Raw genomic sequence first — 27,198 nt, forward strand, 5'->3', positions numbered from 1 at the left:
ACACGTAGTGCACATTGCAATGCTGGTTGTGATTTGTTGGGCTCTGCGAGGCGGGAAAAACTCAAAGTCAGACATGGAAACATGGCTCGTGTTTCGATGTCTAGGGGGTTTAGATTAGGAGGATGGTACAATGAAAAATTTAACACTTCGCAGGCTTTGATTTTAACACACAGTTTTATTCTCTCTCACCTTTTTTCTGTTCCTCTGATCTATTCTTTTTTCTTTCCTGTTTTTCATGCCAGTCCCTGGCCTTACACCATCTTCCAGCGCGGTTTTGATCTTGTGATGGGAGAACAACCCTCTGATCGCATTTTCAGGTAAGGAGAACTTCACAAAACTTTGTTTTATCTGACTGCATTTTCTGTGGTGCTGCAGTCAAATAACTTGTTAGAATTCAGGTACAATAGCTTTGATTGTGTGTCTCCCTTATGATTAGGGGAGGATTTTGAGCTCCGGCTGCAGAATACCTTCTAACTCTGTCAGTTTTAAATGCACTATGAAAGGGAGCAAGAAGTTTGATTTTCAGATGGGAGAAACTTCACATAAGCTGTCTGCTCTGCTGCTGAGAATTGATTTTTAAAACAATTTGAATGCTACACATTCATGAAATTGATTGGAAAAGTTAATTTAGTTGACCACTTCAGACAAGCTCTGAATTAATGCATAATGCATATATTTTCCCTGCTGCTAAAAAATCACTTTAAAGAGGTTACAATGGAACAATGGCTGATGTTTCATTTGAATTGAAATTGAAAACGCTGAACAAGTCAAGTGTGTGACAGCACAGCTTCTGTCCATGCTGACTCCATATTGGTTCTCAGGTCCATAAGTTCATAGTGTTTTGGTTTTTTTTGTAATTTTACACCATTACAGAGTGGATTTTTTTTTTCAATATTTAATTTTAATTTTTTCAGCATAGAAAACCCAACAAACAAATACAGCTCAGGCGCTGAGATGATAGGACAAGAAATAGCACAATAATAATAATCAATAGGGAAAGACAAAAGAAAAAAAGAAAGAAAACATTAAAATTAGAAACTACCAGTATCCATAATGAATTAAATGTCATGAATATGTAATAAACAGGGAAATTGCAGTGCCATGGTACATGTTTATACAACGTGAGCTTTCTCAATGTCACGGTCTGACTGGCAGTGGCCGTGGGGATGAGGAAAGTAGGACCCAAAACGCAAGACTCTGTGATGCCACAGTGCACTTTATTTACAGTGAATAGACAGGTAAGTCCAACAATTAACTCAGGTGTAATTTGCCAATGGTGCTCATCCCTTGCTCCCAGTGCATCCCGTGCTGTAGCTCCCTTAGTTTGTGTGCTCCCAACTCGCTTCTTCGCTCGACTTTCCTGGAGGAAGAAGGAAAAACCACAATTAGCCACAAACGCTAGCCGACTATCAAGACTACACGCCTAGCACAGACTTTACCGGTCAAGAGTAATAATCCCACGTCGACTGTCGCCGCGAGTCCAGGTTAAATACCTCTTCCTAGCCGGGAGGGATGATTACCATCAGCTGCAACAGCAAAGAGGGACTCCCGATGACGACAGTCACCCGGACACGCCTCTCCCACGACGCGCGCTTCCGTCAACAGCCCCGAGGGCGGGGGGAGAGAGAGAAGCAGACACACGCACTCTACATACAAACGTGGACAGAACAGTAGACGACACAGACCCCAAATAATAGTCGTAATAATAATAATAACAAGAATAACAATAACCACTGCTCACGGACCCCTGAGTCCTCCAGAGCCGGGTCCGTGACACTCAAGGTGAGTACAAAACGGAGTCCAGGATTTTGAGAAAACATTTGCTGCAGGTGTTTGCAGGTATTGAACTTTTTCCAGTTGAATGACTGATAACATGTCATTGAGCCAGACACTGAAGGAGGGAGGAGCAGCGGACTTCCATTCCTTTAGAATAAGTCTTTTTGCAATCATCACTCCGAGGTCAATTGGCACCCGCACAGTCGCAGGGATATTTCTGGAACGTGCACAGCCAAAAACTGCAATTTCTGGATTGGGTGAGATGGAATCCAATAAGCTTTAGAGTACCAATCAAATATTTTGGACCAAAAATTGGTCAATGAGGGGCAATGCCAGAAAGCGTGAGCCAATGTGCTCTCTGATGTTTTACATCTGTCACACATGGGGGAAGTTGAAGGATAAATTTTGTGTAGCCGAACTTTGGAATAATGTAGCCGATGGACAATTTTAAATTGTATTAATTGATGTCTGTTGTTAACAGAGCAGGAATGAATTTTTGATAGGCATTTGTCCCACATTGATTCTGATATTTCTATGCTCAATTCCTCCCTCCAAGCGTCTTCAGAGTGGATTTTAAATCAAACCAACAAGACAGTTGACTGTAAAGTGGTTTTGCAGCCATGTTGATTTGATCCCATCGTGTTGAACTCGTGGCATGTGGTAGCTTTTCACTGCAACTCTCGCTATTATACTCAAGAACAGGAAGGCCAGGTGACATTTGGGCTGAAAATCCTAAGAGAAACATTGTCTGTTGCAGTGTTATGGCGTGGACACTGTTGTGGAAGTTTTCCATTTAATAAAACCTGCAGACAAGCGGTGAGCGGTAGCTAACGTGTTTTAATCAAAAACAAACAACCTGCTGTGGTGCTAAATGACAAAAACTGTTATTTTCCAAATACTTATGGGACTTTTTGTAAATACCTTGCTATTTTTTCAGCAATTCTGCACTGATGAGCAACAAAGAGCAATAAAGAGTCTAAAAACAACACAAAAGACCTGAAAGACAAACAAATTCGAGCACAAACAGCTAAGATAAATGACTTGCTAAGCACCAAACATATCTCCAAGTTACTAAAGAATCAGATATAGTTCACAGATGTCGGTTCAGATTGAATGAGCCCTGAAAAGCAAGTGAATGCTGGCCTTTTGTCCGATAAAGGTAGCTAACTCCCAACTCTTGGGAAATCATCAACATTCACAACAACACATCAGGGTATCGGGCCACTTGTCTGAGACCGAGGTACCTAACAATACTCTCAACTGCTTTTCTTGCCAAGTTCTCCGACTTGAGAAAGAGCAGATCTAAGGAGGAATGTGCCACTGCCTTCATTACAAGTTTTTGACTCCTTTCATGACAGCACAGCAGCAAGAACAAGTTTGTGTGACTGCACAGTTGATGTGAACCATTCTTATCATTGTTAGCATTGTCCCTATGCTGGGACACACATTCGAAGCTGGAATCGCAGTAATATCTCCTGGAGATGCTTTGATGCATTTCCTTGCCTGCCAGCATGCTTTCTGCAGAAGGCTCCCCACCTTTTTTACAACAATAGCTTAAAATCTGGTTGTCCTCTGGCGGCTTCAACACAGCCATCCATCCTAATTTAAACATTTTTAGCTTTGAACTTCCTCAAACTGTTTGCTCCGCACAAAAGGAAGAGACCTTGAATTTTGAGCGAGCACTTGCTGACCTGCGAAGCCATCCTCTACACACAGGACAACACAAAAGCTAATTAGCTGAGTGAAATTGAAGCGCTATAGAGAGTAAAGCAAAGGAAACCTAACAACACAAACAAACTTCTTGTGTGTTGGAGGAGCTAAATGGTGAGAGTCAGCATTCGCAAACAGGGTTTCCTATTTGCACAGTATTAACCGCAGGGAGTTCCTCTGCGGACTGCAAACATGTTTTCCACTCAACAACCGTTTCCTCTTGGGGCCTCTTAGTGTTTTCCACCACCACTTTCTCTTAGGTTGGACCAAATAAGTCGTACAGTAGCGCACAAGTCCCCAGTTGTCCATTATAAAGCTGCGCTCATTAAGTGGCTGCTAATTTGTCCTGCGGTCACCCATATATGTCATACCGCATCACAGGGAATTTCAGCACTCCTGCTATACACAGTCCCACAGGAGAAATGTGAGGTAGCAACAGCGCAACAGTGTCTTGAAGCAATATGGAAATATTACTATTTTAATGGACTTCCATGTTATACTAACTTGCCACAGCCAAGTGTTTTGCAGCAAACACTTTGATCCACTCAAATCTTTTAAACTTTGGAACAGAGGGAGTAATCGGGTGGATATAATGAAGTGTTCCAGTCCTATAGTGATGTAATCCTTCGACTGGTAATGCATGCAGCGCCCACAATTCACTGCCCTTTCCTTATGCTACGTTAGCATTTTATTAAATGCAAATTGAACAATTGTAAATGAGGAAATATGTTTAGTCTGCAGAAAAATGCCTGTTAACTATTTAATCAACAAGACCCCCCTTTTTGTATTACAAGTATCCATGAATTATTCATCAGCACTAATAATGCATTTGATGTTAATCAGCATGCGCTGGTTAACTAAAACTTGAAGCATTACATTTCATCTGCAGAGTGTTTAAAGACTGATGATGTCCATTGACTCACAAATAAATTATTGTTTTAAAGCCCCTGTTCCAACCATCTGTTGTTTACAGATTTATAGCCCTGTTTTGTCTTGGGGGGAACTCTTATGGGCCCTTTTTTGCCCGGGCGCCTCATTTGCTATGCAGTCTGTCCATTAACTCGGTGCCCTTCTGCTCAAGTCAGAGTTATGCAAAGCGGATAACTTAGCTGAAAGGTAAAATAAATAACCTGTAACAAACATGATGCCATTAGTCAGAAACACTGACTGGTGGCGTTCCAAGGTTTGTGAGAAATGCCCTGATGATGATACGAAGGTTATTGCGATTTGCCTTTGAGAAGAAGTTTGAAAACTCAGCATTAATAAGACATGCAGGGTTTAATGGGAGTCGTTTAAAAGTTCAGGATCTAAAGTTTAGAGGTTTAATCATCCACTGAAAGTCTTTAGACTGCATTTTCAGTTTGGGGCATTCTCCTCTGTTTCGTGTTTCCTTAAGTTCCTCAACTTTAAAGTTGTGCAGTAATAAGTCACTGGGATAACCATTATATCCTCGATGTCTCTATTTAATCTTTAGTTTTCTATTCAGATTTTAATAAACCAACACAGCCCTCACTTCTGCAGTTCTTTTTAACTTTTTGTGCCTTTATACTTTTAACATTCACTAACTTTTTGATGCAGAACTTAAAAGACTACTGCTGCATCGATTTCAGCCTAACCATGTAAATAAATAATACAACGTTTTTTTCTGCAAGAACCCAAATAAAAATATAAAGAATCACTTGACATTTCCAAAAAATGACCACATAAGCTGTGTGTTAAGCTTTTCAACATTAGACAATATGTCAGTAAAGACATATATAACTGGAATATTACTATTAAAAGTATAAAACCATGTTATTATCGCCTAATGTAGATGTCATGGTTTGCCAAGTGTGTAGATTAGAAAGGAGCCAAACGCAGACAATGGAGATGAATGTGGATGTTAACAGAGAAGGAGCCTTTATGGCTGAACAGATGTTACAAATAAACAGCAAGGAAAACTAGAAAAGAACAAACAAAAGCTATACTGGGAAAACTAGCCTGAAGCCTGCGACACAGAGGGAATGACACACAGGAGAGATGCAGCAATGCAGACAATCCGACGGCGAGCAAAGAGGGAAACAAGGAACAGGAGGGAGACACAGCGAGGGGAGCAAAAGTAGAAACTCTGACACAGCACAAAGACTATCAAAGTAAAACAGGAAATACGACACGTATGTACAGTCACGGACATCACAGACATGGCAATAGAGCGAACATGGCGAGGCGGGGCCAGGACGCAGAGGCACAGACTGGACACTGAACAGAAGGAGACAGAATCTAAACCTAAGAACAAAATTCTTAAGAAGAATTAAACACCAGATAATAATAATCAAACAGCACAACCAGAGAATCGGATCATAAACCATAATACAGAATAATACCAAAACCCAAGAATGCTCAGTCAAGCTGACCCAGAACCATGACTGTAGATCTTTAACTACTTGATTTTGTTCTTTGCTTGGAAATAACAGTGCACTCAAATTCACTATTGGTGTTTGTGCTGCTGAAGTTTCATATACTGTAAATATTTATCCCTCAGTTGTTGTAAAAGTCACATTTGCAGGACTAGACGCCTAAAACCAAATAACACCTTACAAATACGATCATATGTGCAAAGTAAGGCTTGCACACCTTCGTAGTCACAAATCAAAAAAGAGATTGCAGTTGCCATTCATGAACTACTTAGTAATATGTTTAACTGTTGTAACCTTTCACCATTCAACACTTCACAGAAACAGGATTTCAGCTGCTGTCAGTTCAAATAACTCTCATGACTTTTAGTCACAATTCAAAAAAAGTAGTATTCTCTACATTTGTTTTTTCTATGTAAAGAAACAACATTTATGAGATCATCATCATCATATTATTACTGTTATTATTATTTACTTTTATTATTCTTAGGTATTTTGTCTCATATATATGATTCAATTCAATTCAATTCAATTCAATTTTATTTATATAGCGCCAAATCACAACAAAAGTCGCCTCAAGGCGCTTCATAGATACAGAGAAAAACCCAACAATCATATGACCCCCTATGAGCAGCACTTTGGAGACAGTGGGAAGGAAAAACTCCCTTTTAACAGGAAGAAACCTCCAGCAGAACCAGGCTCAGGGAGGGGCGGGGCCATCTGCTGTGATTGGTTGGGGTGAGAGAAGGAAGACAGGATAAAAGACATGCTGTGGAAGAGAGACAGAGGTTAATAACAGATATGATTCAATGCAGAGAGGTCTGTTAATACATAGTGAGTGAGAAAGGTGACTGGAAAGGAAAAACTCAATGCATCATGGGAATCCCCCGGCAGCCTACGTCTATTGCAGCATAACTAAGGGAGGATTCAGGGTCACCTGGTCCAGCCCTAACTATATGCTTTAGCAAACATTCAGGCTGTATTTTAAAAAAACAAAACAAAAGACTCTTCTCATCTGCCTTGTTAGCTCAAGGATAGGCCGCATTTATTGAAGGAAAAAAATAAAATATTAGACTGCTGTTTTGCCAAAATTTGAAATAATGATGTCTAGGGCTGCCACGATTAGTCGACTAGTCACGATTACGTCGACTATCAAAATCGTCGACGACTGATTTAATAGTCGACGTGTCGTTTGAAGCTTTCTAAGATCCCAAAGGTTGCAGGAATAAGTAGTAGGATTTAAGAGTGTAATAACGGACTGAAACAGAAGATGGCAGCACTGCATGTACAAGGATGCCAGCTGCCGTTAAACCCCCGAAGAAGAAGTAGCTCCGTCCCAGAATCCATAGTGCGGCCCTGCTCAGTTTCCAACAATGGCGGCAGCTAGTTAGTTTTAATGTTACTCTTATTATTCTTTCTCACAAAATAAACGTTTAACATATTTTCAGGCGAGAATGTAGCTGTGTAAACCTCAAATATCTGCTTAGTTTATCAAGACACCACATATTTTCAAAAGCGCTCCGACGTTTTTGGAGATGTCTGTTAGCCACTAGCTCGATAGCTAGCCGGGGGCAAGGCTAACTAGAGCCGTGAGAACACCGGACTCCCGGCAAATCGTTTTCAAACCCACCGCCGTCTTTCGCTACTCAGGTTAAATATATATAAGTCACTTAGATAACTTAAAAATGTTATTGTTTGGCTTTTTTAGTATTTTATTTGTTCCTGAGTAAATCGGCTGAGTTTATTATACTCCACTGAAACAATCTGCACATTTAATTAAAATTTAATACACTACCATCTTGTCTTTATTTTTCGTTAGCACATACCTTAAACACTTCAAGCTGTAATCTAATGATAGTTATATAAGAGCAGATTCTGGTGCAATAAGCTGTCCATTTTACGTCTAATTGATGCATGATCTGATTAGTCGACTATCAAAATAATCGTTTGTGGCAGCCCTAATGATGTCATTGTAAGTAGAACCTGTTACTGGGCTAAACCAACATGATGAACGCCGGCTACACTCTGTTTTTGTTGACAAAATAAACCCATTTCAACACGCTGTGCTTGCTTGATAATTATCATAGGTGTAATGAAGATCTCTAATCAGCTCTTCATCATTGCATCTGTTAATAGGCGGGATATATCTGGGAGCAAGTGAACATTTTGTTTCGCCTAGCAAAAGTCAGCAACTTCCAGCAGCCTCTCGCCAACTGGTTGGGTAATTTCCTAGCAGCTGGAAGTTGAAAGGGGCTGCCAACAGTCTCAAAGGCCTTAATAATCTATTTTCCCCTGAAAAGCCTAAACCTACAACCCTACCTTACACTCTCGTCTACTTTTCTTGTCCTCTTGCAGATTCACGTACACCCTAGGAGAAGGGATGTGGCTGCCATTAAGTAAAAGCTTTGTCATCCCCCCCGCTGAGCTCGCCATCAACCCATCAGCCAAATGCAAGACAGACATGACAGTCATGGAGGATGCGGTAGATGTAAGGTGAGAGACATTTTCTGCACTGCACTTTTCTTCAGTGTTACTTTGGGAGTCATGACAGTCCAACTAAAGAAATAAAAGGAGTCATCGAGCAGTGAAGCAGGGTAGGATTTTGCTGACCACTGCACCAAGCTGAAAAGTACCTGAAGGAGTTTCTTCTTAATGCTGCACTTGAAGGATTGCAAAGACTTTCTGTCGACTCTAGTAAAAACAGACTTTTATTATTATCTCTCACCAACTCTCTGACTTGTTTTGTATCCTCACGTAATCAGCATTTGTTTTTATTCATTGTTGTTGCTGTGAGTTTTAATCAGGCCTCTGAGGATTTTGCCGAGGTAGTCGTGATTCAGAGGGCAACGCAATTCTGCAGTCTAACACAAAAACATTTATGAATAAAGGAAAAAATGCCAAAGTTTAAAAAGAAAGAATTGCTTGGCAGTTCAAAGCCACTGAGAGCGTTTGAATTGTTAAATGGTTCATAAGCCCAAAGAAAATCTACTCTACTGTGTGCAGTGACTGTGGGCTGCAGAGAGAGCTGTAAATGAGCCAAAACAGTGCTGCAGAGTTAAACCGGGCTCAACTGATGACATGTATTACACAGTGGAAGCAATGCCCCTGAGCATTCTCTTTATGTCTAATGAGAAATGGACAGACATGCTACTTGGGGTTGGGGGTTAAATCGAGAACAAACCCACCCAACCCATAAAAGGTGATTTTTAAGGTAGTGCTGAAGAATTTGTGTTATTTCGACAATCACTGACACGGCAAGCAGGAAACATGTCTCACTGGCTTGTTATCTTGACCATCTACAACAGCTGTGGATTAACTACCATAATGATCCTGCTCTGGTCCAGATCACTGGAGATGTGTGCAGCATGTAATCTGTCCGGGACACAAAGCAAAAACCTAATCATTGAATCCAGTGTATGCTCTAGCTAGCTTTTAGCAAGTTAGCTAGCTTTTAGCAAGTTAGCTAGCTTTTAGCAAGTTAGCTAGTGGTGCAAATGAGCACAGACACATGACCGTATCTGAAAGGTCTCTCTCAGAGTGTGGTTTGTGCTTCACTTAAAAATCACATTAACTTCCAGACTGATGGAATAAGATGGATAAGAAAATATCTCATTGCTTATTTAAAATATGCTTTTATTTTGTGTGTAGTGTAGGTTGGGTACTGCTCTGTTCAAAAATGCTGGCAAACAGATTTTCACTGGAGACATGGGACGGGTGTGTGCAGTCATTCTGTGCTTTTTTTTTAGGCAACTTTGGGGTGGAGCTAAAGGTAACCGTCTACATAACAAGGAAGCCATGTGTTTATAAAAACCAGAAGTTAGACTCCTATAATAAAATGAATATGGTGGACTATTTCTGTTATAGTCTGTGTTTCTAACTAATTAAAACAAATCCAACTATCAAATTTAAATTTTTCCGTATGCCTGAGCCTTCAGCGTTTATGTTTATGCTTCATTAACCAGCCAAAATATGAGGCTCTCTGTTCAACACGTTCTCATCCCAAAACGTGACAAATCGTCAGTATGTTACACTTTTGGGCAACCAACCTGTCTATATGTTCAGAAACATGAGAGTCTATGAATCTACGGCTGGAGTGTGTGTTACCACTGGGAGCGCCATTCGATTGGATTCCATCCACAATCCGGAGCGTATCATAGGGACACGGGAGGTTACGCATTACTATGAGACCCCTCAGGACGTGACAAATCGTCGGTATGTTACGCTAGGGCTGTGCGATATGACCAAAATCTCATATTCCGATATAAGAATTCTATCATCCCAATAACGATATAAATCACAAAAATGTAACATTTTCTGTAAATTCTGTGAATCTCGGGCAGCTCGTCTTGTGTGAAGTGTTTCCAGCTGCGCGTCGTGTAGCTGGAGTCTAGTGTTTTAACCGATGCATGAAACGATACATTTTTAGACATAAGTTGTAACAGCCGCCGTTTTCTTTGTGAGTATTTATTACACGGCGTGCTGCGGGGAAAAGCCTGTTCTAACGTTTGAGACTAAGGTTTATTTTTTAGCACCTGGCGGCTCTTTTTTAATTCTCATCCGTAAATAATCTGCTCTTTCATGTGATTCAGTTTATTTTGAAAAGTCTCAACAGGATCTTGAGCTTTATTGTGAAAGGTTTATGTGGAACATAAACAAGCGGACACGCGGTGGTTTTACCGTCGTTGTTGCTAATGACAACGCATAAAAACAGGCGCTTGTCCGTCTGTAGTGTGGTTATATTAGAGAGATATAAGAGAAAGAGAAACTACAGTGACCATCAGAACCATGAAACAATGTGGCTGTAAACAGTTTATTTTGCGACACCACGAAACAAACGACAGCGTAAAATGAAACGATAGACGTTTTTATATCGTTATATCGAACAGCCCTATGTTATGCATTGGGAATGAGAATGCTCTACATGGAACTTTGATCAGTTATGTCCCATTTAGTTACATTTATTTAAGTTACTTAAATTAGTCAGGAGTGTAAATGGCCTCGCTAGAAGTCTGACTAGCTATCCAAACAGCTAAACATGAACCCAGGAACTCCAGACAATAGATGAGAGCTTATGAAGTTTACTGGTTCTTTCATTTTGTGAAACTGTAACAATAAAGCATATATGGAAATGTACATTACTCATCTGTACTGTTAACAACAACATGTGCCTTAAACCAATTACCTAACAATGCATTTGAGGAGCTAGCATGACGATTAGCACCGCTAATTAGCATATGAACTGGCGATCTCATTTACATATGAATAGCACATTGAAAACTTGTTATCTGTGGTCCATCACACATAAAGACAACACTTGAAGTGTCTCACTGCTTTTCACCATTAAATACTTACAGACAATGCTTTAACAAACACCCAAAAGAAGGACATGAATGTGGCGCGGCCATCTTGAAAGAGCATAGCAAGAAAACATCCACTTCCTGTTTAACTCTTCTTCTACTGTCATAAAACATCGACTTAAAGGGGCCACAGGATGGCACATTTTACTAACATTCAAAACATGAAATTAACTAAACAGTAACATAACACTCCCCGCTTGGGATTATAACAATCCCACATTAAACTGTCAGTCACTAAACTTTTCGGGGGACAGCAGCAAAACCACTTCTGTTACAGGACGAGAGAAAGTCTTCTTATTGCCTGAGTGCGAAGTAGTTACTTCGACTTTCCTTACAAGTCCATCTTTCCCTGGGAAGGTCTTGGTTATGATACACATGGGCCAATCGCTCCTCTTCGCCTGAATGTCTTTGAGCAGAACAATGTCCCCTTCCTTGAGACTTTGTTTCTTGTCCTGCCATTTGTGTCGCAACTGAAGAGTATGAAGGTATTCCCGTCTCCATTTGGACCAGAACATGTCAGCAAGACCTTGTACTCTTTTCCATTGTTCTTTCAGAAGTATCCCCTTTCCAAAGTCACCAGGGGGTGGCGTTGTTGAGTCTGGTTTCATCGTGAGCAGCATTGACGGCGTGAGGATGAGAGGTGACTCAGGATCAGTGGACACAGGAATCAGGGGGCGAGCATTCATGATGGCACAGACTTCTGCCATGAATGTTGACAACAGTTCATGTGTTAGTAGTGCCCTTTTGCAGTCCTGTAACATAGAGTCAAGGATACGCCTGGCAATCCCAATCATTCGCTCCCAGGCACCGCCCATATGGGATGCATGTGGTGGGTTGAAGATCCATGAACAGTTTTGTTTGCTTAAGTAGCCTTCGACATCCTTGACTGACATGTTTGATCTGTCCATTTTCAGTTCACGAGAGGCGCCGATAAAGTTCGTACCGCAATCCGATCTTAGTTGTCTTGCCGGGCCTCTGATTGCAAAAAGCCGCCTTAAAGCATTTATGAAGCTGTCTGTGCTCATTGATTCGATCAACTCGATATGGACTGCTCTTGTCGACAGACATGAGAACATCACGGCCCACCTTTTGGAGCTAGCTTGTCCTCCTCTCGTGCGCCGGGTTACAATGTCCCATGGCCCGAACACGTCTACACCCACATATGTGAAGGGGGGTGCAACTTGCATTCGTTCAGATGGTAAGTTTCCCATTTGCTGACATTCCGCTTTTCCTCTCAATTTCTTGCATGTGACACACTTAAAAAGCACTGTGCTGATAGCCCTTTTGGCCCCTACCATCCAGAACCCTGCAGCTCTAATGGCACCTTCTGTGAAATGTCTTCCTTGGTGTTTCACAGTCTCGTGATAGTGCCGTATTAAGAGAGTTCCCAAGTGGTGTCGGGCAGGGATGATGAGAGGGTGAGTGGTGTCGATGCCCAGTTCAGATTGCATGATTCGGCCTCCAACTCTTAAGAGTCCATTACCATCTAGAATCGGATGCATTTTCCAGAGACTGCTTGAGGGGGAAATCTTGATTCCTTCCTGAATACACTTTATTTCCTTTTTGTAGCACTCACTCTGAACACTCTTTATGATGCAAACCTTCGCATTTTCCAATTCTTCCACTGTGGGTTGACAGAGATGCCAACCACGACAGCTGGATGTTTGGTTGGATTGACCAAAGGAACGAGCAATGTGGGTCAAGCGGGCAACTGCCCTGAGGAGAGGACTGTAGTTGGAAAACTTCTCAAAATGAGATGAACTTACTGTTGACTTTGTGGCTTGTGTCAGATTTGTTGTCACCAGCGGACGTATTTCCGTATCAAGGGTGGGATCCACAAGGTCAAACGTGACTGGAGATTGCGACTGTGCAGACGGTTTGAGGAGAAAGGCCGGCCCTTTAAACCATGTTGTGCTGCTCAGTTGCGCTGCTGCAACAGAGCGGGACCCATAATCTGCTGGGTTGAGTTCGGATGGAACATGCTTCCACTGGTTGGAGCATGTTGATTGGAGGATGCGTTGGACTCTGTTATGCACGTACACATAAAATCTTCGTGACTGATTGTGGATGTAGCCTAGCACGACTTTACTGTCAGTGTAGTACTCAATGTCGTCAAACGTGATGTCTATTTCTGCTACTATCAGCTCCGCAACTTCAACTGCAAGCACTGCAGCACATAACTCTAGCCTTGGAATCGTGAGGCCGGCTTGAGGAGCTAGCTTTGTTTTTCCAAACACAAAGCCGATTTCTGTTTTGTTTGAAGTAGACAGTTTGATGTAAGCGACAGCTGCAATGGCTTTCACGGATGCATCAGCGAATACACAAAGTGTTTTGGTTTGGGCGCCAGATGTAGAGAGAGAAGTGTAGGGGCGTGGTATTTGGAGATCTTCTAAATCTTGAAGTGAGTCCTTCCAATTACTCCACTCTGCTTTCATGTTCTCTGGGAGTGCTGCATCCCAGTCATCCGTCAAGCTGGTAAGTTCTCTGAGAATCAGTCTGCCTTGAATTGTGATTGGAGCGAGAAACCCTAGGGGGTCGTAGAGACTATTGACAGTAGAGAGGACACCTCTACGTGTGAAGGCCTTTTGCTCGTTGTCAAGTTTGAATGTGAAAGTGTCCGTGTTAACATTCCACAGCAGCCCTAAACTGCGTTGCACTGGCGAGTCTTGAGCGCACAGGTCCAAGTTTCCAATATTTTTTGCCCTGTCTTCTGGTGGAAATGCCTCTAGGACTGTAGGTCGGTTGGAGATTACTTTGTGTAGTCTGAGATTTGAGGAAGCAAGAGCCTGTTGAGCTTGTTGGAGAACTTGTATAGCCTTTTCTTCAGTAGAAAATGACTTGAGAGCGTCATCAACGTAGAAATCTCGTTCAATGAATGTCCGCACCTCACTTCCAAAATCTAGCTCACCAGTCGCTGCTGCTTTCTTCAACCCATATATGGCGACAGAGGGGGAGGGACTGTTCCCAAAAATGTGCACTCGCATGCGATACTCTATAACTTCAGAAGACATGTCGTTATCTTTGTACCACAAGAAGCGGAGAAAGTCCCTGTGGCTCTCTTTGACAACAAAACAGTGGAACATATGTTCAATGTCCGCCGTTATGGCCACCTGCTCCTTTCTGAATCTTATGAGCACCCCAACAAGACTGTTGTTGAGGTCGGGGCCTGTTAGCAACACGTCGTTGAGAGAGACTCCTTCATATGGGGCGCTTGAGTCGAACACGACCCTAATCTTGGCAGGTTTCTTTGGATGGTAAACTCCAAACAAAGGGAGGTACCAGCATTCCTGGTTCTGACTGAGAGCTGGTGCCACTTCAGCATGTCCTCTGGTAAGCATGTTCTCCATAAACTCCAGAAAGTGTGTTTTCATTTCAGGTCGTTTTTCAAGAGTGCGCCGGAGTGACATAAGGCGATCGTAGGCCAGTTGTCTGTTGTTCGGGAGCCGTTGCCGTGGCGATCGAAAAGGCAGAGGACCAACCCAGCTATTGTCACTGCCCTGATAGAACTCTGAGTCCATTATTTGGAGAAACTGCAGATCCTCAAGTGATGGTGCAAGTCTGTGATCATCCGCTGTGCGTGTGAAAACCTGCTGACCAATGCTGTCCACATTACATCCTGACACATGAAGGCTTGAGGGGCTGTGACTGTGCTCAGGAGCTTTGGTGAATGTCTCTTTAACAGTTATTTGACTGTTGCATGGCTGAAAATGGCTTGCACGGCCATTCTCCAGTATGAAAGTCTTATAGCTGTTCACGTGTGGGGGTCTGTGCACTCCATCAAGACAGACGTCACCTACCACAACCCAACCCATGTCGAGTCTCTGAGCAAATGGGGCGTCGTCTGGGCCGTTTATTTGCTCCCGGACTTTGTGGACTCGAAGCATGTCTCGTCCCAGCAGTAGTAGTATGTCGGCATTTGGGTCTAATGGCGGGATCAAGTTAGCAATCTGTCGTAGATGGGCGTGGTGGTTGGCAGCTTCTGGAGTTGGTATCTCAGAGCGGTTATCTGGAATGTCGTTACATTCGAGGAGTGTTGGCAGAGGAAGACTTGCCTTTCCATTCACTGACTCTACTATAAAGCCAGAAGCACTTCTTCCTGATACTCCTGTGAGTCCGGCACACGTCTTTAACATGTACGGGCGACTCTCTCCTTGGATCTGAAAAACATCAAAGAACTGGGAACGTGCCAGCGATCGATTGCTCTGATCGTCTAAGATTGCATACATTTTCTTTGTTTGCTCTCTGTGTCCAGCAGGATATACGTTCACTAGTGTGATTTTTGAACATTCTCTGGCGCTCACTCCTTCACCACACACCACAGTACACCGAGACGTGACTTCTTGGGTGTCTGCTTTGTCACTCTCCCCGCCTTGCTGTGGGAAAGGGGGGGATTTAGACTCCCGTGGTGTTGGACCTGGGTGGAGGGCAGAAATGTGATTTTTGCTGTCACACTCAGTGCACGTGATTTCTGATTCACAGTTCTTGGCTAAATGGTCAGTAGATGAGCAGCAGCGAAAGCAGACATTTAATTTTTTGAGAATCTGTTTGCGCTCTTCCAAGGGTTTCTCTCTGAACCCTCTGCACCTTTTCAGAGGATGAGGCTTGTTGTGAATTGGGCACTGTTTATTCGGATTCACAGCACATTTGGATTTTTCTGCATCTGCCTTGTCCTGTACTTGAGTTTTGTGAACAGATATGGACCCTTTGGGGAACCTTTCGTACATGTGTTTTCGTTCTGGTGTTATGGGTTGGTTAGAGCTGTGGACACTGAAGCTAGGGTCAGTTCGTGTTCTGGCTTCAGTGCGAATGAAGTTGACAAACACAGTAAAGGGGGGAAAGCTGACGCCATAATCGTGCTTGTACCTTGAACCAATATTCATCCACCTTTCTTGTAGATTGTACGGCAATTTTTCGACTATCGCTTGGATCCCTCTTGATGTGTCTAAGTAGGACAAGCCAGGTAAGTAACCATCCAGCTTAGCTGCCTCTAGCTCTAACATTAGGTCGGCAAGATCACGGAGTTTATAAGGCTCTTTAAGTGTGATTTTGGGGAAGCTGTCAACCTTTTGAAAGAGAGCTTGCTCTACAGCTTCTGGGGAACCATATACTTCTTCAAGTCTGTCCCAAGTCATAGCTAAACCAACTTCAGGGCATCTGATATTGACGGCTCTCATTTGTTTGGCTTGTTTAGCTGAATCTTTACCAAGGTAGCGCACCAGCAAATCCAGCTCTTCTCCTGGTGAAAGGTCTAACCCTGCAATTGCGGTTTTGAAAGATGATTTCCATGCCCAGTAACTCATGGGTTGGTCATCAAAGCTGGTAAGGCCTGTAGTAATGAGCTGGCTGCGGGCTAGATATTTGGCAAGGTCGTAAGTTGGTTGGCTCGGGGCATGTTCATTGTGAGCACAACTGGATTTGTATGGTGTCTGAACAAGAGGTGTAAACTCTTTGTAGCTGGTGAATAGGGGCTTGTACAGTTCGTTATGAGTAGCAGCACAGTTTGTTTTGTTTCCTTCTTTTACAGCAATTTCTTGAAAGGCGGGTGCAGGGTCTTTGTATTCAGTTTTTACTGGGGCTGTTGATTCTGCTGCATTGATAGCTGTTTGTTCCAAAACATACTGCGCAGTGCGTTTTTCTTTGTTCTCAGATAGGGATGGCCCATAAGCTACACTGCGTGTTTCGAAGCCTAATTCAAGTAGACCAGCTTCTAAAGAATTAGCTTCTGCTATGGCAGCTTCCTTCTCTTGTTCTGCTCTCAGTGCGTCAAGAGTAGCTTGTAAGCGTGCTTGCTCGACTTTAATTTCTATTTCTCTCTTTGCATATGAGGCTCTTGTTTGAGCAGCTTCAGCCTTTGCTTTTGCTCTGAGCAGTTCAATGCTAGCTGACGAGCCTGCTCTTGATGGTGGTTTGTGGGAACGGACTGACTCTGTCTCGGCTTTGAAGGATTTACTTTCAGACATTTTGGATTTGTTGTATTTTGATTGCGTCCGTCCGTCCGTTTACTTTACTTAGCTTTATAGGATGGTCGTAGCTCCACGCGGTGGCTTCTGTAGCTATGATGCTTGCCGTGGTGCTGTCTTTTCACTGTAAATGGCCTCGCTAGAAGTCTGACTAGCTATCCAAACAGCTAAACATGAACCCAGGAACTCCAGACAATAGATGAGAGCTTATGAAGTTTACTGGTTCTTTCATTTTGTGAAACTGTAACAATAAAGCATATATGGAAATGTACATTACTCATCTGTACTGTTAACAACAACATGTGCCTTAAACCAATTACCTAACAATGCATTTGAGGAGCTAGCATGACGATTAGCACCGCTAATTAGCATATGAACTGGCGATCTCATTTACATATGAATAGCACATTGAAAACTTGTTATCTGTGGTCCATCACACATAAAGACAACACTTGAAGTGTCTCACTGCTTTTCACCATTAAATACTTACAGACAATGCTTTAACAAACACCCAAAAGAAGGACATGAATGTGGCGCGGCCATCTTGAAAGAGCATAGCAAGAAAACATCCACTTCCTGTTTAACTCTTCTTCTACTGTCATAAAACATCGACTTAAAGGGGCCACAGGATGGCACATTTTACTAACATTCAAAACATGAAATTAACTAAACAGTAACATAACAAGGAGTATGCTCAAACATGACCAGTACAGGGCAGAATTTCACAGCATCTTTCAGTATCTAATGAACTCTTTTGATCATTTCTTTGTTTGATTTAGTTTTTTGGTGGATAAATAAGGAACCTGAGAAAAGTTTCCACCAGTGTCCTGAAGACCAAGGTAGTGACCTTTGGTGCTCTGTTTGTCCAAATAAAATTTATTGTGCATTTAAGATCCCAACATAACACATTCTCTTCTCTGAAAATTAAAATGACTAAAACCTTTAAATGTTCAATATAATTTCAGATTAATTGTCTGAGAGTCGTAATTGTGTGAAGAACAGAGCAGCACCGATTAGTCTGGTGATTTCAAACCAGTTAATGGCAACGAAAAATCTTTTCTGCTGGAACACTTGTTTTGTTTTTAATTATTTAACGTGTTTTCCAGAGAAAGAGAGAAAGTGAGAGACAGAAAGAGACTGTAGTACGAGCAGTGCTTGTCATAAGTGATATGTTATGGATGAGCCCTTTAGATTCACACTTTACATTCCAAAACAAAAACACAGTGACCCGTTTGGCAGCAAGCTTTGTAAATAATGCGAAAGTCTAAATATTTACTTTAAAAGATCCTCTTAGACATATGACACATAATTTTAATTCTTTTGGTGCACGGATAAAAAATATCCACATACGACTGAATCAGCAGTAACATCAACAGTATTACTGATCAGGTTTCTGTAAGATCATCTCTGTAGACCTCGAGCATGAAGACTGCTGCTCACTTCTACTAGAAGGACAGACCAGTAATTAGTTTGATGCAGAACTGACTTTGCTTGTTGGTGGAAAACTTTAAGATTCACCCAGATTAACAGTTAACATGACTTATTATGTTTTAGAAAAAATGGCACGGTGGTTAGCACTGTTGCCGCACAGCAAGAAGGTCCTGAGTTCAATTCCACCATCAGGTCTTTCTGTGTGGAGTTTGCATGTTCTCCCCGTGTTTGCGTGGGTTCCCTCCGGGTACTCCGGCTTCCTCCCACCGTCCAAAGACATGCAGCTTGTGGGGATAGGTTAATTGGATAATCTAAATTGCCACTAGGTGTAAATGTGCAAGTGAATGTGAGTGCGAATGGTGTCTGTCCCTGTGTGTTGGCCCGGCGACCTGTCCAGGGTGTACCCCGCCTCTCGCCCTATGACAGCTGGGATAGGCTCCAGCGCCCCCCGCGACCCTGAAAAGGATAAGCGGAAGCGAATGGATGGATGTCGGAACAGGATTAGTTTGTAGAGAAGAGGTCGGTCCATGTAGTCATTAGTGGGTATTGTCCTTTAGTGTCTGCTGAAACATTCAGCGTCAACAAGTTAGTGTGTAACAGTGTAAAGCTCTGCTCTGTTTACCAGGTAAAGTTTGACTCAGGTGATTATCAGCATTTTTGTGAAGCCTCATAAACACAGAGGGAGCTTTTTTATATTTTAACCCCAAATGTAAAGAAAAACTGATTAATTTCATTCATGAAAACACCTTCAGACATGTTTCTGTGTATCATAGTTACAGGGTACATTTGTTATTGATTGTATGAAATATCAACTCATTATTGATAAACAGGGGCAACTAGATTTCGGCATAAAATTAAATTGTGGCTGGATATGAAGGGTGTTCATCTAAGATGACAGGGTTTATGGATTAGCCCTCAGGTGATTTAGTCATCTGATATACTGCTCTTAAATCAATGAGACATCCACAAAGGCAGCTGCCCACCTGATGACCCGTGCTGAATGAACGATGTGTCATCTGTGATCGCCGTCAAGCCACTTCCTAAAGGAAAAAAATCACAAAGGTATCAATCTGGAGTTAAAACAGAAGATGTCAGTAGATTTTATTCTGCGAGGACCACGAGTGCCTGAACTGAATCGCTTTGCAGTTTAACAGCAGTTGTTTCAGTTACCTTCTGGATCAAAGTGGTTGAGCAGCAGGCTGAATGGCAGGAAGACAGATATAAATTGACACCCCTGGGCTACTCTACTGTCACTAAAAAGAATACAGTGGAAAAGTTTAGCTTCTGCGTTCCTATACATGTGAATGGAAAACCATACATCTGTCAAACAGTAAGAGAATAACAACTTCTCGATGTGACGGCCACAATCCTTACTTGCAAGAGTTGGTCTAGAGTGCTCTTTGTCATTTTTTTAGCCTGAAATTGAATAACTTTGATCCAAAATACACAAAATTTAAAATATTTACCACATTTAAACATGTTTAAAATGTAGATGTTTTATGGGACAGTGGTGACAGAGTTGAAGGGACCCTTGACACTGTCACAAGAACAACATTTGTCAGATTCCCACTAAAGCAGGCAACGACCTGTGGGACACCAAGGTGTTCCCAAGACAACGGGCATATATAAACTAGAGATGGCACGATACCACTTTTTTATGGTTTATATCATAAATTTGGATATCTGCCGATACCGATATGAATCCGATATAGTGTGTTTTTTAATCAATAAAACGTTTTTTTTAATATCTTGCTGCATTTTGTATAAGTTCATACTCAAGTTTAAATAAACAACAACACTAAAGCTATTCTGTTATATCTGTATGTAAAAAATACGCTGCACCCAAAATATTTCATAGTTCAGCAACACTGATCAATCTAATAAACTTAAACCTGCTCCATCCTCCCTATTCTGGTATTTTAAAGAGTACTTAGCAGAAATATTAAGCAACCTAACTAATAGGGTTGCAAACTCCCAGCAAAAGAAAATAGGGAACCACCCTCCACCTCATGATGCTTAATCGATGTAATCAAATTTAATTTGATGCAGTGTGAAAGAAAATGCACAGAAATAAATTATTTTTCAAGAATAATTAAATAGATTCAACATCTTTCTTCAACAGAACTGCAGACTGCACAGATGGTAACTTCCCAAAGGAAAAAGTACTACAGCTTACTAGGGTATATTAGACTTAACAGTTACTATATACAGTAATGGACTTCTATACATTTTACATCAGATTAAAACTTTGGGTGTAAGAGTCAGATAATTATTTATTAAAAGCTCGACATTTTAAATGAGAATAAGAAAGAAAAGTATGTCTTTGTGCCCCCTTTTCCCTGTTCATGCCCTATCGGCCCCCCTGGCTAAACTTTGCTAGATCCGCCCCTGCACAGTTATCAGCAGTCAGCTACGTAGAAAAAGATCCTGGTGTAGAAAGTAATATTAAATAAATTCTAACAACAGCTTATCAAGCTTAAACGTGCTGCTGTTGTTCAGCCGCTGGTTTCCTCTTTCTGGTGCAAAGTGGGCCAAAAACAAAGAAGAGAGACGGACTCACGACAGAAAAGCCGATCAGCTGATCATTGATCAGTTTCATGATTGAAGTAGCAGCAGGAGAGAGAGAGAGAGAGGCAGTCGCTACATATATATGTTGTTAAGCTTAACGTGGGAATGCTTTACAAACATTCAGAGATGAACTTACACACTTGCTTTACTTCTCTCTGGGAAAACTTCCTCGGAGATGAAATGCCGGTTTGGTAGCGAGGCTACAAATATACACAGCCGCTCTATCACGTGATGCATACTGCAGTGACGTGCTACGGTTACGAGCTGAGTTACGCCGTGTCGCAAGTTTTGTGAGCTGCTTTTTTGATATTTAATGGATCAGATTACATTTTTTATTTCTTTTCGATATCCGATCCAGTAATTTGGGTCAGTATCGGACCGATACCGATACGTAATATCGGATCGGTCCATCTCTAATATAAACTCTCCAGGCTGCCATGGGCCACCTCTGGGGTCTCCCTCTGTGGTCCTGGTAGGACATGCCCAAAAGACCTCACTTGCCTGATGTGCCTGAATCGCTTGAATAGCAAAAGGCCATTTATTAAATCTGTCAGCCACTGAGGTTGATGAATTTTCACGCTTAGTGATTTCTTTTTTAAATAGAAGCAAAGTCATTTGACTTGGTTCATTATACTGATGTGGCTGTGAGAGGATTGTTGTGATTATTTATCATATTGTTTCAATGAATTTCACGCTGAACAAGAAAAAGGATTAATTATCGGGAGAAAATAGTTGGGTGTGTGTTGCAGGCATACAAAACCAATTTGATGAAAGCGACGTATAGACACATGTGAATGTAAGACTCCAGCTGTGTGTGTCTTACTAACTGAAAGTGCTGCCTGAGCCACAGCTGGTTGAAAGGATTAGTTATCAGAACAGGAATGGAAGTGGACATATGTATATTTTTAGCTTGTTACTGACAGAAATGATGATGTGATGTCGGAGTTCAGCGTTGTTTAGTGTTCGAGTTTATTGTCAGCGCTGGAAGCAGCATCTATATGGAGAGAGATGAAATTCAGAAATGTGGGGGACACAGTATTCCTACATTTCTTTGTACTTTCTCTGAAGTACTTTCAGAAGAATTTTACACAGTTGTTTGTTTAAAAGTTTTTTAAATGCCTGAAAAATGTGGATAAAGAGAAGAATGAGGTGCAGAGATGTAGGTATAGAGCCCAGAAATTCTGTCACCAGGTCGCTCTGAGTATTTTTCATTTAAAGCAATATTGTAGGAACCACCATTTCTCATCAAATTGGCTGCAGTAGCAGAAACTATGGGAAGGTTTTGTACACCGCTGAACACCTCTAAGGAATTATTTGTCACCAGCTCAGCAGTTATCTTTCTTCATTCAGCCGCTCACACTTACAATTAATGTATTCATACTTAGCCTCTTTACGTCCCTTTGCTATGTTTACATTCTTTAATTGTATCTCACTCTTCAGCATTTCATTTTCATTTGGCAGTTTATTGCTGTGTAAATGTGTCATTTCTCTGTGATCCATGATCCTCTCAGCTTCCCCAGAGGCCAAGGGAACAATGTTAGCACCTTCTTGAACATGCTGTTGCACTCTTTTGAACTGTGTTCACACGTGTTTGATTATAAATTTGTCAATATGTCATGTTCATATTGATTAGCTGGCGTCATAATTAAAATGACTGGAGGAAAAATCTGTAAGAATTTTGGAAATACTGTGTTTGCATTGTTTTAGATGTTATTCCTAAAAATGTATGTATTTCTATGTGCGTTGTATGAGAGCCAATCAGCTGTCATTGTAATTGTCATTGTATCAATGATATTAGGAAGTCATATTCAGAAAGTTAATGCTGAGTTTCACCTCCCTGTCTGAACTCAAATAAGTCCACTGCAGGGTATAACTTGGCATTTAATCACACATTTACTTATAACCGTTTCATTCATGTTAATGGTTCCAATAATTGAGGCTTACATTCAGTTTATATTTCGAAAGCAGGCAGCTGTCTCTATAAATATATGACGTGTCCTTGTTCAACATTACCAGTGTGACTTTTTTTGTTTTTTTAATCCAGTGTGTTTGTTGCATAACACAGAACTACTTCAGCAGAAGCTCTTAATAAAATCAGGATAATTAACTGTATTTTAATCTGTTTGTTTTGCTTTTCTGGTGAGAATTTTAGTTCTTAAGTTAAACAAGGTAAGTCATTCCAATGACTTAATAACGCGATGGTGTACTGACTGTAACATCACTTACGTCAGATAACCGTTTTATTGTCTGTCGTCTGTCGTTCTAATTAGATAAGTGTGTTTGGATCCATTGTCAGTGCCAATTAAAAGATTATAATCTGATCTGAATCTGGAAAACTGTAATCCAACAGAAAAGCTGAAACTTTTAGGACTTCCTTCCCATCAAACACCACCTTGTTTTACAGAGAGAGATCTAGTGATCGTATTGTTCCATGTTTAATGGCTGGAGGGGAGGACTCCTTTTTAATGTTGAGCACCAGAAACATTGCACATGGGATGTAATGAAACATGTAAAAGAGTTTAGGGAAAGTCATGAGTCTTATAAGTGTATCATTTGATGTGTTCGTTTTTGAGACCTCTACATCATCATTCCCCGATGAAAAACCTAAACCAATTGAATGTTTCGTTAATTAATTGGGGCGGTTTGGGCGAAAGCATTTCAGATAGTTGTAATCAGCAGTGTTGGTCAAGTTACTTGAAAAAAGTAATCAGTAACTAATTACTGATTACTTTCCCCAAAAAGTAATCCCGTTACTTTACTGATTACTTATTTTCAAAAGTAATTAATTACTTAGTTACTTAGTTACTTTTAAAAACACGATTTACAACCTGAATAGGTGATAAAGTGATAGATCTTTCAGCCCAATTCTACTTTTTCTACATAATCCATCATACAAAATGTAATCAAATGGAAAAGTCTCTTTTTAAAACTTGTTTTATTAGTTTTAATCTTTTAACTTTATGCATCAAGCAAAAATTTAATTATATGCAACATTCTCTGACTGGAAGAAATTTGTTTAATATTTAAACCTATTTTCTGCACATTCCAGCACATAAAATAAAATATTTTGTGTGTTTACACTCAGTCTTTCAAATAGATGCAAGTAAAACACAGCAGAAAATAAATAAAGTCAAAGACTAGCGGTCCTGTTGCTCTATTTTCACCTGTAAAGCAGGAGTGGGGTAGGCGGAGGTTTACCCTGGTGCAGGTGTGCAGCGGTCAGTGGAAGAATCCGCGAGTTTCTCTGTGAGTTTCCCATTACGTCGTAGCTACTTGGTGCTTGTTTGGAAGTTTAGGGGTTTTTTTTCGCTGTAAAAAGAAGTTTTCTTCCCACGCACAACGGACACTAATGTTTTTGTCACTTTTTATGGAATCAAACTCAAAGTAAGGTCAGTACTTCCACGCTTTAAACGCTGCACGCTCATACTCTCTCCGCACTCGATATATGATCCATTGTTGATCTGCACACAGCTGTTGTCACGAACGTCGCACTCGCTTACGTCACTGTCATGAGACATTCTCGCAAAAAAATCACGGTTTTAGTAACGCAGTAACGCAGCGTTCCTACGGGAAAGTAACGGTAATCTAATTACCATTTTTGCAATAGTAATCCCTTACTTTACTCGTTACTTGAAAAAAGTAATCAGATTACAGTAACGCTACTGTCCATCTCTGGTAATCAGATCGTTTTTTCATTTGGAAAAGCCAAATGTTTGCATGTCTGCATTAAATTGGTTTTGACATCCAAACGCCCAAATATTTCCTCCCAAATGGACATTATGATGATCATTCTTTCCAGCGCTTTGATACTATATATATATACTATTTGATATAATAAATGTTGTAGTAGCCTCAAAGACTCACCAACAAGGCTTTGAACCTTTTTTTCTTTTCTTGTGGGATGTTTAATGGTAAACACAGTAGTGTCACCCACAGTTTTTGGGTGTGATTTGACTTTAATTAGGGTTCTAAAATATCCTAGCATTCGAACTTGCAGTTCGTTTCATCATCTGCTGAAGCTCTCTTCAATAGGTTCCCTCTGAATAAATGACAATAAAGCAGTGGGCAATTATAATGGAAAAATTGGTTTGTAAGATATCATTAAGTTGAGTGTGAAAGGGAAGGGAACTTGCTTCCTTTTCTACCAGGGAATTCAGAGGGGGGTTAGGGAAGTTGAAAACTAAATATTTCTTTTAGTTCCACAGAAGTCATCAATTTCCCCGCTAAGCCAAGGTTCATGGCAATGCTATTACACCAGTTCTTCTTTATCACCAGCAGCACTATTCCTCTGAAAAAATAGCTCCTGATTTAGATTCTGTGAGGAAAAGCAGCAGTCCACTCTGCTTTGTTCTTCATCCTCAACCATCTCAAGTAGTTACACTTGTGCCCCTCTACTGGATGATCTGCTCATTGACCTTGCAAGAGGTTTACGGGCAAAAAATAATAAATAAATAAATAAATCGTAGTTACTCTAAGTGAGTGCTCTGAGCAAGGTTAAAGCAATGAATTCATGGTGTGTCTTATCTCACAAGTCTGCTATTTTGCATAACAACTGTGCTGTAAAAACTCATTGCTTTTCTCATGATGATTACACAGAATGAATTAAACATGCAGGTGTTTGTAATTCATGAAAGAAGATATCTCTTTATGAGAAAAATGAGAGCAGAGTGTCAGGACATGTCTCGCAAAGCAGACTGTTGAAGCACTGCTCTGACAGTTCCTCATTTTCCTGCCAGACTGAAATATGATCTAAAGAAATGTGATAACCTAATCAGTTATAATGAGAGTGAATGGAACATCCCTGACATCGAGGCATCGCTAATTGGATGTTGAAGTATTAGTTTGTTTGAAGCTAGCATTTCGTGTGCTTTTTAAAAGAGTATTGATTCTTCAGAAGATTATTATAATAAATCCTTTAATTAAGTAAACAGTCTCACTAAGATTGGGAACAGTGTCCAAACAAAGCAAAGAAAAATACAGACAGGCACATTATACAGTACATGTTCAATAATTTTTTTTAATGAAGTAGAAGTACAAATACCTGTTTTAAAAAATACTCCAAGTGAAGTTGAAGTACTAAATCTACTTCTTTATTCAAGTAAAAAAAAGTACAGGCTTAGTTTTGTATCACAGTATGAAAATACATAATTTATCAAAACACATCATGTGGAAATTCAGTATGTGATTATAAATGACAACAGTAGAAGTAAGCTGTAAACTTGCAGTTTATCGAGCGTCACTGAGCGTCTTTTAATCTGACCTCTCTTCTTCCTTCTGTCCTCTCTGCCTCATACGGAGCCCCGCAGGGGACATGGGAGAAAAAAAAATTAAGACGGACTTTTGCGAGATCTCGCAAAAACTTTTGCGAGATCAAAACAAACTCAAAACAATCAATCGATCAAAACAATCGATCAAAACAAACTCGGGATCTCTCAAAAGTTTTAGCCGCATTCTTCGGAGGCCGCCAGCTCGAAGCCGACCGGGAGGTCGAGGCACGATGTGCCGGGAAAGCGGCATTCCTCCCGGCTGTAGTAGGTCTCGACCTCCTGTTAGCTTCGAGCTAGTGGGTGTCAGATCTCCGAAAACGTCGGAGCACTTTTGCAAATATGTGATGTCTTGTAAACCGAGCAGGTATCTGACGTTTACACAACTACATTCACGCCTCAAAATATCTTAAAAGTGTATTTTGTGACCCAGAAAGAGTAATATTACAATTAAGTAGCTGCCGCCATTGTTGGAATTCAACTTTTGCGAGATCCCGAGTTTGTTTTGCGAGATCCTGAGTTAGTTTTGCGAGATCTCGCAAAAGTCCATCTTAATTTTTTTTTCTCCCATGTCCCCTGCGGGGCTCCGTAGCCTCACGTCTTTCTCCATCTCTGAGTAAAGTCCTCTCTGTGTCCAGCAGCTGGACCTTTAGCCGGCCACACATGGCGCAAAAATAGTTTGTGTGCTGATGTTTGTTGGGCAAATAGAAACGTTGCATTTCTATATTCCTGCCAGTTA

General features: G+C 41.0%; 2 protein-coding genes across 12 annotated transcripts in view; one reads left to right on the forward strand and one right to left on the reverse strand.

The window, feature by feature from the left end:
* The window catches only part of astn1 (astrotactin 1), a 587,946-nt gene that overhangs the window by 217,677 nt on the left and 343,071 nt on the right, over window positions 1-27,198 (forward strand). For all 10 annotated transcript variants that reach the window (XM_085141198.1, XM_085141199.1, XM_085141203.1 and 7 more), the window contains 2 exons: window positions 243-317; window positions 8,235-8,372. In XM_085141198.1, the coding sequence (XP_084997324.1) occupies window positions 243-317; window positions 8,235-8,372 (213 nt within the window). The remainder of the gene's footprint in view (window positions 1-242; window positions 318-8,234; window positions 8,373-27,198) is intronic.
* On the reverse strand, window positions 10,857-17,861 carry LOC146498426 (uncharacterized). Of its 2 annotated transcripts, none has more exons than XR_014870823.1 (2): window positions 11,232-17,861; window positions 10,857-10,982 (listed from the first exon to the last, which is right to left on the reverse strand). XR_014870823.1 is itself a non-coding variant. In XM_085141188.1 (2 exons), exon 2 carries the CDS (start codon window positions 17,194-17,196, stop codon window positions 11,464-11,466), a length of 5,733 nt encoding a protein of 1,910 aa, XP_084997314.1. In that variant the 5' UTR covers window positions 17,197-17,437; window positions 17,687-17,861; the 3' UTR covers window positions 10,857-11,463. The 2 variants fall into 2 exon arrangements, 1 of the variants encoding a protein (XP_084997314.1); XM_085141188.1 differs by having other exon boundaries at window positions 10,857-17,437; window positions 17,687-17,861.

This window comes from Neolamprologus multifasciatus, chromosome 18 (assembly GCF_963576455.1).
Source record: "Neolamprologus multifasciatus chromosome 18, fNeoMul1.2, whole genome shotgun sequence".
Classification (NCBI taxonomy): domain Eukaryota; kingdom Metazoa; phylum Chordata; class Actinopteri; order Cichliformes; family Cichlidae; genus Neolamprologus; species Neolamprologus multifasciatus.